We start from the raw sequence: 12,846 nt of genomic DNA, 5'->3' as shown, positions 1-12,846 counted from the left end.
AGTCAACTCCCCACAGAAAGATCAGAAAATCAGTTTATATGCTGCAATTCCCTTCTGACCCTAAAACTAAACGTTTGAGGGGAACAATGGCAATTCGTGTCCCAACCAACGGCTAATTTTTTAATGTCTGACATGTCTAAACTGTCTAATAGCTTACAAGAGTAAGATATCTCAAAGCAGAAGTTTAGTGACATTTCCCTTTATATAGCACTGAATAAGTCTTCACACATGGAACTTGTGGATTTTCCTCTCTGAAGCTGAACGAATCGCTCCGGGATTCAACGGAGAAGTTATGTTTGGGAGCTTGGCTGGATCCCAGGAGCTTTATGTTTTGATGTTGCGGGATGTGTGAGAAGCCGAAAAGTGGAGCAGTAAAACTATATCCAGACACAGCTGAATATCACAAAAATATCGTTGATTCCATCAAATTAATATCTCCTCCTCTTAAAAAACTGACACTAGCATCTTTTCCTCTACAGAATGCCAGCATTAAGATGTGAAGTGGAGGTAAATTTGCCGTATTAAAGTGTTTTTGCTGTTACCCTGAGCTATTTCACCTGCAACCCCTGTGCTTTGACTACTGATGGAGACCGACTCGCACGGCTACAACCAGCTTCAGTGCATCAAGCCAAGTGAGCCATCATTTATGTTAAAAAATGGAAAAAGGCTCCCTGTTAAATCAATACTTAAACTACCCGCAGGATCCACAGTGAAGGCAGTGGAAGTGACAGGGCGCTTAACAAATGGACGGCAGCCTCCTGGAGCCCGCTGACTCAGCATGTTCCCCCCGGTGAAGGAAACAGCGCTCCGCTATGCTGCCCCAACTCTCCTATCAGTCAGACAGCTCGCTGTGTCTACCTGGGAACTGCTGATCAGAGGCTCTTAAATATCACCAAAGCAAAGAGTATAATTCAAAAGAGAGATAAACGCACACAGTGTCGACACGTTTGCCGCTGCTGGGAATTCAGCCAATATTTGAAGAAACATTTCCTGTCTGCTGGTAGGCTATATCACATTTTTGACCATGGGTGGCTTTCACCACAGCAAGAGTTTTGCTGTGCCCGCTGCTGTGAGAGTAGCAAATATCAGATATGAAAAGCAGCATAAAATGATCAGAAACTGCAGGTAACATCCATCCATCAAGGTTGATGAGATAATAAATCCTTCTCCTTCTCAGCAAGACTGATTTCCTCTCTACTTCACCTAGATGGGTATAAAATGCAGATCAACATGTTCCCCTCTTTCGCCTCCTCCTCCTCATCTCTCTTTAAGCGACCTGTTCTATCCATCATCGGGACAGCTGTTCCTCTGCACTTTCAATTCCTCTCCCGTCTGCAGCGCTGACCCCCCTTGCCCCCCGCGCCGCCTGTCAACACACACTCCCCCAAAATCTTCACATCCAGGAATTTGTGACAAAATCTACAAGAGTTTAGATTGGATTGCCTCGAGGAAGGGCACGCCCTACCTCAAGACAGAGCAGAAGAAGCCACTAAAATATAAAAATCAATATGTCAGTTTACAATTATTTTTAATCATGTGGAAAAACCTGTGGACGGCAAATCAGTTTATATTCTGCACTTCCCTTCTGACCCCAAAACTAAACGTTTAAGGGGAACAATGGCAATTCGTGTCCCAACCAACGGCAAATCTTTTAATGTCTGACATGTCTAAACTGTCTAATAGCTTACAAGAGTAAGATATTTCAAAGCAGAAGTTTACCTCAAGACAGAGCAGAAGAAGCCACTAAAACATAAAAATCAATATGTCAGTTTACCCAGAATTAAATTTTTTTAATCATGTGGAAAAACCTGTGGAAACATTTAGTGGGCGGCTGTAGCTCAGGAAAAACAGCAGCTCAGCTATTATTGTAGGGTTGGTGGGTCAGTCTCCGCCTCCACATGTCAAAGTGTCCTTGAGCAAGATGATGACCCGCATAATGCTCCTGATACTGTATGTGTGTATGTGGGGGGAAAAAACGTATTCGCTTTGAACAAATCATTGTAATATTTTTAGTACTTTTTTAAAATCATGAGACAGAATTGCTCTGGACTGAAACCTAAATATTGACATAGCAGCAATAACACATCCATAACTGAGTTTAAAGGACCTTGTGGGTGAGTTTGCATGTTTCCCATTCCTATGACTTATGTGCTGTGTGTATTTGTGATATATTGGTGGATATTTGACTGTAAATTGTGACTGTGTGCTTGTGTCCTTGCTGTTACAAACTGTGCCAACAACAACTTCCACCCGCAAAGCTGTGTGGTCATTAAAGTCAATTGAATTGAATGAACTTCAAATCCAGTATTCTTAACATTACTGCCAACCATTTTCTAAAGCCTTTTAAATTGATTTCCTACCTTCCAGGCAATCGCTGCTTTATATTCTTCTCAAAACAACATGAAAATCAACTTGCAGAGAGTTGGAACTTTCCTGAAATGGGCAAGTAAACGTATCTGTTAGGTTGTTCAAGGACACTCTAACATGCTAGATTTGAGAGTGAGATTACAAAAAGAACTGCATTAATGAACTACTGTATGTTGTGAATTTAAATCCAGGGGACAAACGGCACAAAATGGATGTGTAGAAATGGATTGTGTGAATTTGGTTGTTTCGTGCTTCTGATCAGCAGCTGACTTGGAAGTCTCAGATATCAGAGCATCCTTGAAGGCACCAGCATGAGCAGCTTTGACATCAGCCCCTGCTTATAACTGTATTTCCACATAATAACATTATTTCATCAAAATAAAAAAATAAAGGCACCTAATATTCACTGTGGTGAATTACCTTTCAGAGGCAAGTCTCAGCATGTTGATTTTCATTGTGTGCTGACATAAAATGAAACCAGTAGCTGCCTGCATGATGGAAAATCAATGCGAAAACTTACTTTTGTGCTTTCAAAAAAAGTGAGCAGTTATGTATAGTATGCACAATTTGCAGTTAATGGCATAAATGCAGATCCACTAGTATGATCCTTTCCTCCCATAGACAAACGGCAGAGTATTGACAAGTTCTACAAACTGCTCATATCAGAGGCAGACAACACTGTCTGGCTCAATTTGAAATAAGAGATAAATACCAGCCTGACATATCAGCACACCATTATACACTTTTAACCCATTTCAATAGATATTGTAGTCAAAGTGCATTACATAACAGTAAACATACTGAAGGTTTAAAACAGTCCTTTGTTTAAATATGAAAAAAGGCAAAGCAAATTGTGGCTTGTGAGTAAAAACGAGAATCCAGACGCCATCCAAATGGCCCATTCATCCCCATATCTATCATTGTGAAACTCTCCTCTGTATACACACTGCCTACCATTAATTTTGTCACCAGTCAGACAGTGGCCTTGAAGTAAACATGCGCTGTATGATAATAAGTCAGCACACCACATTTCACGACTTGCTGTCACAGGACCAAACATCTATCTCTCGTTCCAGTCCCTTCTCCTGCTCTACAATGTAGTTTTTGCAAGGAGTCTATTTATGTAACTGGTATAAGTCAAGGTGAACAGACAACCAAATACAAAACACCACTAATTTATATTAGGCTGAGCCTGGGGCCAAGGATATGTTTGTCTCATAAAGCAGCGGCTGTATGCTTTGCCACCAGCAGAAAGATGATGTGGAGCTCTGCTCTGAACCAGCCACCTGAAAAACAACTCGGAGGAAGAGATGGTAGTAAAACACGACTCTTGACCTCCCCCGTTCTCGCTCTCTCCTCTCATTCATGCTGTACTCTTTGCTCTTCACTTTCTCTCTGTTTACAGGTAAGTGCACGAACAACAAGAGGCTGGGCTAAAGGTCAGGGGGGGAGGAGAGTGGGAAATGGGCTGGAGCTGGTAGCCGCAACATTACAGGTGGAATTCCTTTTATGATATCACCTGAAAGGAAACGGAGTTCAGTTTATTACTTAGTGCGAATATGGATGATGGCTGCTTTGTGCTGTGGATGGGGGCGGTTTGCTGAGGCGCTGGTTTTGAATGGATACGGCCTTGTATTAGCTTTGACAATCTGTTATAGCTGGTTTTTGGAGGGTAACAACAGAAGGATTTTTATTGAACTAACTCACTGGGTCTCTTCCCTTCTAATGTCCCTCGGCATTCCCCCCCGAATCCTTAATTACTGCATCAGCGCTGTCATGGACAGCCACTGTACATCACATCAATGTCTATTTTGATCACACTCTGATGGGTGAGAGATTTTTTTGTGTGTGTGCATCTGCAACACTCTGCCTCTTTTCATCTCACTGTGTACATGTGGTGTGTGTGTGTGTGTGTGTGTGTGTGTGTATGTGTGGGTACGTCACATCGCTCCGAGTTGTCTAATCATACTTGCGTGTGTGGTGAAAGTGCCTCTGTGGAAAGCACTGTACATGAAGCTCTAAACAGAATGAGGTCGGCAGGAAAAAGCAGCCGGACAAGTCTGCCTTTTGTCTCTCATGCAAACTGGGCAGTGGACTCCCCACAGGGGAGGCAGGACTACAACATGTGCATTAGACCCCATAACATCATTTATAACAGGCAGACACACTTCCACACAAATGGCTTTCACCACAGAGGTTCCCCATTAGCATTAAAGGAGAGAGGCTATAACAGGCAGAGAGGGGAGAGGGAAGCTTTACTGCTACAGTAAATCTAAGGAGCAACTCGAGTCTGCATCAAGGACAAAATGACGGCTTTCTGTTCAATGGAGATTTCACAGCCCTCTGCTAGTCTGTTGAGCCGGTGTATTTGTCAGTAAGTGGCAGGGGATACATTGACTCCCTTGGGAATATGTGTGTGTCTGCGTGTGTGTCACCGGACCTTCTGGCCCCCGCGGCCAGCTCAGAGTAAAGACCCTTCATTTCTCCCTCACGTTGTTCAGAGAGATAAAGGCCAGACCTTGCACATCATTCTGTTATTAGGCAGCACACAAACTGGTGAATCTCCCCCTGAACCTGCTGTCCGCCAAGTGCATACCATCATGTTCTGCTTGAGAGGGCACATGTCATATCTGGTAAAGAGAAAGATTTAATAACAGCGCATTCACTCTTGTCAGCTGTTATCACATGACATTTCCACAACAACTTAACTCATGTAAGTGCTGTCTATTTAAGTCAGAAACATTTAAAATTATGATATTAATTGATTAATTGATTCATCTTTAAAAAATATTTCTTATCGTTTAAGCGATTAGTCATTTTGGTCTATAAAATGTCTGAAAATGGCAAAAAATGGCCATCACAAGTTCCCAAAGCCCAAGGTAACATCTCCAAATGTCTTGTTTTGTCCGACCAACAGTCTAAAACCCAAAGACATTTAGTTGACTATCATAGAAGACTAAGAAAACAGGAAAATATTCTCATGTGAGAAGCTGGAAGCAGAGAATTATGGCTTTGTTTCTTAAAAAAATGACTCAAAATGATTCGTCGGTTATCAAAATAGCTGCAGAGTAATTTTCTGTAGATAGATTAATCGTTTAATCGACTGATTGTTTCAGCACTAAAACTGTCACTAAAGGAGAGCATATTTTGAGTTGACGAATGTCTCTGAATTGAACTGTCAGTAACATGTGAACAAAATGTGTTGTTTTTGGTTTGAAATTGAATGTAGCTCCTTCAAAATATGCTCAGTAAATGTTATTTAGTTACTTGAATACTGTTGGATGACTGCGAAAGGCTTGAGACTTCAAAGTAGATTTTTTTAAGGGCATGTCCAAAAATTATTGGATTGGTGGGTAAAAAAAACAATGCCCCCCCTGGGTTATTAATGTTTTCATCGAACCCCTCTCTTGACAATATGTCAAAATAATAATGATAATAAAATTTTAAAAAATAATATAACTGTGAAATTGATACAACATGTTTAATCGTGTACCCCAATTTAAACCATAATATCTTTATGGAACTTCTAATGACTGGCACCAAGTTACACATTAATAAAACCCTGATACAGAGACAGAACTGTTGTCCTCTACATATGGTAAAGTGCACCTTTATGATCTGCAGCGCAAGAGAAAGATGTCTTTTTGATGTAACTACTAACTATATTGCAAAAGAAGGCTGAAATAGAAAGTAAATGTAGACTGTGAAAAAAAAAGACCCCAAAAAAGTCAGACTACCCTACATTCAGCCAAAAGAAATACTACAATACCCTCCCCCTTTTCTGAGCTCCCTAATAATCTTCCTGCAGTCCCTAATCTGGAATAATTGGAAATGACAATAAAGTCAACAAAGTCAGATTACTATTTTGTTCTTTAAAACAGAATAGAATAAAACGATCTCTATCCTTACTTGATGTATTTGAAACTTACTTCCTGTATCTGCATAATTTGATTTGATTTTGCTGATGAACTGAAGCCTCAATCTGTTTTGGTTCATTACCTGCGCTACACGGCAGACAGTGCAACACATGCAGTGAATATGCTGCAACCACAGGCCTCAGTTTTACTGTACAGCCTGTTTAATATTCCTCTAGCTAAAGCAGTTAAGTGTAAAATACAGATTACATCCTGACATTTAAGAGGCTTTAAAATCATTTTACTACTTGCGACGATTTGAAACAGATTTTTATGTAAAATAACATTCTAACACACAAACAATACACTGAAAATATGGGGTCCTTTTTCCTGTTTTTATTATTGACATTAATGAAGGAGAGCAAATACAAAAGCTGAGTAGCAGCCAGACAAAGGAATCATAAGTGACTTTCATTAAATGAGTTATCTATCTACTTAAAACTAGTTCTGGCTCACTGAGTGGTGAAATGACATTTGGAGCATCTAGCAGGGTTTATGCACCAGTAAGTGTTCTTCATAGGTAGCTGGCAATTAGGCATGGTAAAACATCTCCAGTAACGTTTATAATTCATCTTTTTGGCATGTGGAAAAGACAACATGGGCCGACTGTTTTGTCTCATGTGTCAGAGGATTTCAGTGGAAGCCAGTCACATCCCTTTTTCCACAGCCCACAATCTCCGCCTTGTCATGCTGCCATTTTCTGCACAGACAGACAAAAGATGAGGACGAACTCAGACATTTTCCAATCAGCGTTCCTGGAGCTCGGCCACGACTCATTTAGGCTACAAGACGACTTTGACATTCAGTGGGCATGTACTGTGTGAGAAGAATGAACACGCATGCCACCACAGAGGCGGCAAACACATCCAAGAGCACCCAGACACACCACCGCCTGTGTACACACACACACACACTCACGGTTGTATGTGTCTGAGCTGTTGGCTGGTTACTACGGAGGCCAAGCTAATCCAGCTCCAGTGTTTAGTGCTGTGAAGCAGCTGGAAGCACGTAAGCTGTTAACAAGTTAAGGTGAAAATGTTTTCTGGCAGGTGCCCTCCTCCTCCTTCACACTTTACCTAGCAGCAGCTCACAGTACACCTCCTCCACTGACACGTTCAACCTGGCAACCACCGCCGCAGCACACACGCTTTCACACCTCCACTGACTTCTGCACACACGTACTGCATGTACGCTAATGTGCTCATGTACACAAGCATGCTCACACACTACCACTACTCTACATCTGCTATGATGGAAAATCACACAACCCAGCAGAAACAAGCAGAAGTAACACAAGGAATAATTTATGTGGAAAACCACTATGCACTAAGCTTGCAATAAGCTTAATGTGTGCTGGGTGGGGCTGTGGTGCACTGATCAACTGCAGTCTCTTGGGGAAAAACACTTTTATAGATAGGCATAGGTAATGCCGAGTTACAGTAAAGACAACTTGTAAATAGCATTCACGTTAACATCCAGGTCATGATCATGACTGAAAGGTCAGATATGTTCTACTTAATGATTCTGAAGTGCCTGAAAAGTGAAACAACTAAGGATGCCTCAGGCTGTTGTTCAGGGTAATGAAATGCAAAGTTAATGGATATAGTGTTATATTGTCAATTCACTTTTTTTCTCTTTTTGGACACTTTATTTTTGTTAGATGACGTAAATTCTCAACCATCCTTCCCATGTGACATGAGCCCATGTTTGTTTGCTACCCTCTTTTACGTCTCACAGGGGTTTGTGTGTGTGTGTGTGTGTGTGTGTGTGCGTGTGCGCGTGTGTGTGTGTGGCTAAATAGAGGCAGTGGCCCTGCCAGCCCGATGGCCCGCAGCACTGGGCTACTGAGCGCCAGCAGCACTGGATGGCAGCACAGTCCAAGCAAAAGCTTTTGACAACATGAGGCGACAACAGAAAAGCTCACAGTAACTACAGAACAAGTAGGCCAGCCTCTCAGGGAGCCTCCTTCCTCTTCCTCCTCCCCTGTCCTGTCCTCGTCCTCCTCTTGTTCACTCACACAGCATCCACAGGGCTCAGCTTGTCTTTTCAGAGTGAGCAGAGTACACCCTTCCGCTCTGATGGAGACCACAGAGCTCAATTTACAGTGGTAGTAGTCTTCTTCTAACACAAACACAGAGTGGGACTAATGGCTGCTGAGGCATGTGTCTGTGTGTGTCTGTGTACTGTAGCACAGACATTTCTGTGTACCATACTGTTGCCAAAGCACATGCTGTATGTACTGTTAACGTTTGTGTTTCTGTGTACAGGTTGTTGACAATTTGAAAATGGAAGGCATCAGCGAAACGATGTGCACATCAGTGAGGAGTGGTGGAGTAATAAAGTGGCTCTGATGAAAACTTAATGGCCCTTTCACCTTTATTAATGGCTGTGGGAGCAGGGCGGTGCGCTCGGGTTCACCGCCATAATAACACGTGTAGCTCTGCGCAGGAAAGCAGCTCCATCAGCTCCATCAGCTCCATCAGCCTCACGCTCACTAACTCATTGGAAGAGAAGCTCGTAACTGGAAGGAAGACTCACTAACTGACTCACTGATTTTAGCCCAATGAGCCTTAAACACAGTGTGCCACACTTAAGTTAGTCAGTAAAGGACATGCAGTAGATAATGTTTGAATATAAATAAATGAGATGATCTATAGGCCGCACATACAGAGATCCCAATCTGCTCTGTGTTTCTATCTGTCTCTGCAGTTTCAACACCTGTGCTCTGTGAACAGAACCCCAGGCGCTGCATTCTTCCCTCTTTGCAGATACTTGCGCTACAATCACACAAGCAGCCACTTATTAAAATCTCCCTTTCAAATGCTAATTCCCCCTTCATACATAAATCATAACTCCAGAGGTGGCTGGTATAGTGTAACAGGTTTTTTTTTGTTTTTTTTAAGATTTATTTTTTGGGGAGGTGGGGGAGTCTGGGGGGTCCAAACAGCCTGCTTGTAGTAACAAATGAAATCATCCCACAACTTGCATAAATAGTAAGCGTCCCAGATACAAGTCTTCTAACAAGGCCAATTGTTTTTGCTCTAATAAACTTACAAACTGTATTTCCCTCAGCCTCAGCAACAAAGCACTCATTTCCAAACTTTTTCTAAAATCAAGGCCCCCACAAACAGATCCACATCGGACCACCATGCGATCAAATGTTCACCCTGAAACATTTCCATTTGTGAGTGTGTTTGTTGTTGGATATAATTGCACAGCTGTTTCACCATGGGGGGTGCGCAGTGTGGTCCTATTCAGCCACTCGCACATTCGCAAAGCGGGTTCAATTTGACAAAGAGAGATGAAATTGAAATTCCTGCTCGTGGGGAGCCCTCAGCCTGCCAACCTAGTGCCACTTTCGCAGCTTTGATGTGTGTCTGGCGTGCTGTGCTGCAGATGCTGCTCTGTATGATACACCCCCAGATCAATGAATCATTTCTTCTGACCGTAATGCACAGCATCATCCCAAATGTGTTTTTGTGAAGACCGACTCAGGAGGAGCATCAGCGCCACGGTAATGATCTTGTTGTGTCATTCAGTTTACTGTGACACATATGGCGTGTGCAAGCATGTAAGTGACCGACGACAGAGTTTCATCATGAGGTGTCAGTGAACCCCGAGCTGAGCCAGAGTCACTGCAGCTTTTGTCATCTGCCACCAGTATTTCCCAAACAATCTGAAAAATCTAATGAGATTCTGTGGATATACATGGAATCATAACTGATGGATGAGTAGATATTGTGAAATTTACAGAACAAATCATTTAAACTATTATTTTAAGTTAAATTTTAAAAGATAAATGACTTGTTATGGATGCAAAATCAACTTGTTTGACTAAATGTCTCTAATCAAGAGCCATTTTCTTGATTTAGAGCAGTAATTAGGTTTGAATATGATCTGAAGCCTGGATGATTTGCTCAGATTTATCCATTTCTGCTCCTAAAAGATTGCTCCCCTGCTATCCACTCTTTCCTGGATCCTATAATGCCACATGCCTTGCCCTACCCACTTGATGCCCCACATGCTCTCATCCATCCACATGTGACGGACATGGGTGTGTATGGGTAACTACCTGCCAGGAGCTGGAGGGGATCTCTGCGAATTTGCCCAGTCCCCCGAAGGTGTAGCATCGGTACATGTGATCCAGAGACTCCGAGCAGTGCCACAGCAAGCCGAAGCTCACGGAGTCCTTGTTGTTGCTGTGATGGTGGTGACTGTTCCTCAGCTGGTCCTTAACAATCCAGGCAGGAGATATGAAGCTGAAACTGCAGACGGCGACCAGAGCGGAGGAGAGGAGCACCCAGAAGCAGCCCACACAGCTGAACATGGTGGCAGCTTGGGGCAGAAAGCCCGGAGACAGACCCAGCTCGATCCCAAACCCGGCTTCTTCTTCTTTCTTCTCCCGGCCCAGGAGCGAATGCATTTGGAGCTCACACCTTCAAGAGCAAGACTTCAACTTCAGCCCCCTGACCAGCACTACATCAGCAAATAAATCACTGGACATCCGCAGCGGCAGCCCCGACTATGTGTGTGTGTCCGTGTCCAGAACATCTGGTCTGGACGGACAAACCACTAAGAAAACGTCCAAAACACATCAGCAGGAGGAGTGATGGTGATACAACAAAGTCAAGTCATCCGCACCTCCACTCAGCCTGGAAAAATGCCCAAATCTGACACAAGATGTTTGTCACGCCCAAAACTGGATGCGCAGTTGTCATACCAAAGCAGGTGGAGGAGCAGTGTGATTTAGAGCCACAAACACAAACACGTCCTGGAGCCGCTGGTCTCCACTGCTCCCCTCAAGGCACTTGCTCTGCCTCAACATGGACAGCGCCGCACTTTGCGTTTCAGAAAGAGTGAGTCTGGACAACGTCAAGCTCACGAGGGTTAAAATGAGTACTTCCGGATGTGATTTTCAAAGTGAAATCCTGAGAGAAGAGGCGCGGCACGATTTGAGGCAGTGCTCTGTGTATCCCAGAGCCTAATTAAATAATTATAATTACCCCGATTTAACACACACATTTAAGTTTACTCGCTATGGGGAGTAGCCTAGGTATCAGCCCGTGAAAACAGTTGTTTCATGTCTCTGGAAGAGCTTTCTAAAGTCTGACAAAATAACCTTTCATCAAATTATGTTATATTGGTTGCATTATGGGAAATGTAGGATCCATGGTTTGTGGAGCTTGACCCATACTAGGGACTAAAAGTCAGGACATGCTGTTTCAATTCTGACCATTCTTTTTTTTATGTGTCTCTTGTGAGTCACGTAAAAAGCAGGGGGGGAAAGCATGTATCAAAACTGAATGTAGTGTGGTGTAGGCCTATTACTATTTTTTACATTCCAGTCTATCAACATCATCAAGTTACAATAAGTTCAGCTTTTGAAAGAGTGGATGGAAACATTAACCAGGTGTGTTGGCACACACCCACAACAACACAACCTTAGTGGTTTCAACACAGAAATGAGTTGAATTTGGGGAATGTAACTGTAAACGTCGATAGTTAGGTGCCGTCTGGCCGGGCACATTAGTAGATAACATGGTTCTGTTATAGGCCTGTGGCAGGAAATCCGTTGAGACCCCTTTGTTTAACAAAATTGCCTTATTCTGAAGGCAAAAGCCCACTCTTCCGGTGTCTCGCGCATTGTCTCCTTTTAACTTGACAGAACAGGCGTCTGGCCGCAGGTACTTGTCCAAACGCACCTTACTTTAACGCACAATGTTGCGTGCATTGACATGGCTTTCATAAAGACAGTGAGACACACCAGTGTAATAAAAACAGTAGCCTTTATGAAATTATTCAATAAATTATTTTTAATCTCAATGAAATAGTTCTAGGAAAGTACTTTTGAGCATCGACATGTACAGTAAAAGTGATAATTGTTGTATTTATTGTCTCACAGATACAGGTCTGTGTCAGTTATCGTATCATCTCAGCCAATCAGCGCTCAGGACTGTTTGTATTGAGGTGGGCGTTGCCTCTGCACGTGCAGGTAGCCTCGGTCTGGAAACCCCAATGAGCTCGTGGCGCTTCAAGCAGCATGTAGCAATACGCTGTGAAATAGCATATTGCTATTCAGCTAATTAGTGTGTGAAATATTTATCACACTAATTATCTTTAGTAGTAGGCTAACTTTATATTTACAATACACACAACTGGATCAAATTCACTACAATTCAAATCCAATCATTTTGAACAATGCTAGGCTACTACAGAGCGGATATTATACTGCACTACTGCCATTAATACTTCACACAGCGAGAGGTAACTACAACACTGACACCTCTGAAAATATATTCAAAATTGAAATGCTTTATACTGTACTGAAGGTGACTATTAAGTCCTTTGGTTGAACTGTACTTTACAATTAGTGGATTTAACCGGACCTGTACAAAGGGAGAAAGTAGACATACTTATTCTTATGTCAGAAATAATATACTGTCTTCAATTTTTCTGTTTTACCCTAACATAGCAACACAGTCAACATTGCCCCCAACTGGTCAGAGGTGATAATAGTCCACCCTAAAGCTGCACTGTTCCCACATTTTAACTTTATTACTGTTTT

At 42.6% G+C, this 12,846-nt stretch overlaps 1 protein-coding gene across 1 annotated transcript in view; it reads right to left on the bottom strand.

Annotated features, from left to right (window-relative positions):
* The window catches only part of LOC122888142 (transmembrane protein 211), a 96,662-nt gene extending 85,509 nt beyond the window's left edge, over positions 1-11,153 (bottom strand). Inside the window, exon 1 of the mRNA XM_044222183.1 lies at positions 10,354-11,153. Coding sequence (XP_044078118.1) covers positions 10,354-10,704 — 351 coding nt within the window. The 5' untranslated portion in view covers positions 10,705-11,153. The remainder of the gene's footprint in view (positions 1-10,353) is intronic.
* Between the last annotated feature and the right edge of the window lie 1,693 nt (positions 11,154-12,846).

Source organism: Siniperca chuatsi, linkage group LG14, assembly GCF_020085105.1.
Source record: "Siniperca chuatsi isolate FFG_IHB_CAS linkage group LG14, ASM2008510v1, whole genome shotgun sequence".
NCBI classification, from domain to species: domain Eukaryota; kingdom Metazoa; phylum Chordata; class Actinopteri; order Centrarchiformes; family Sinipercidae; genus Siniperca; species Siniperca chuatsi.
The sequence above is the reverse complement of the archived record's forward strand: the minus strand, read 5'-3'. Positions and strand labels throughout refer to the sequence as shown.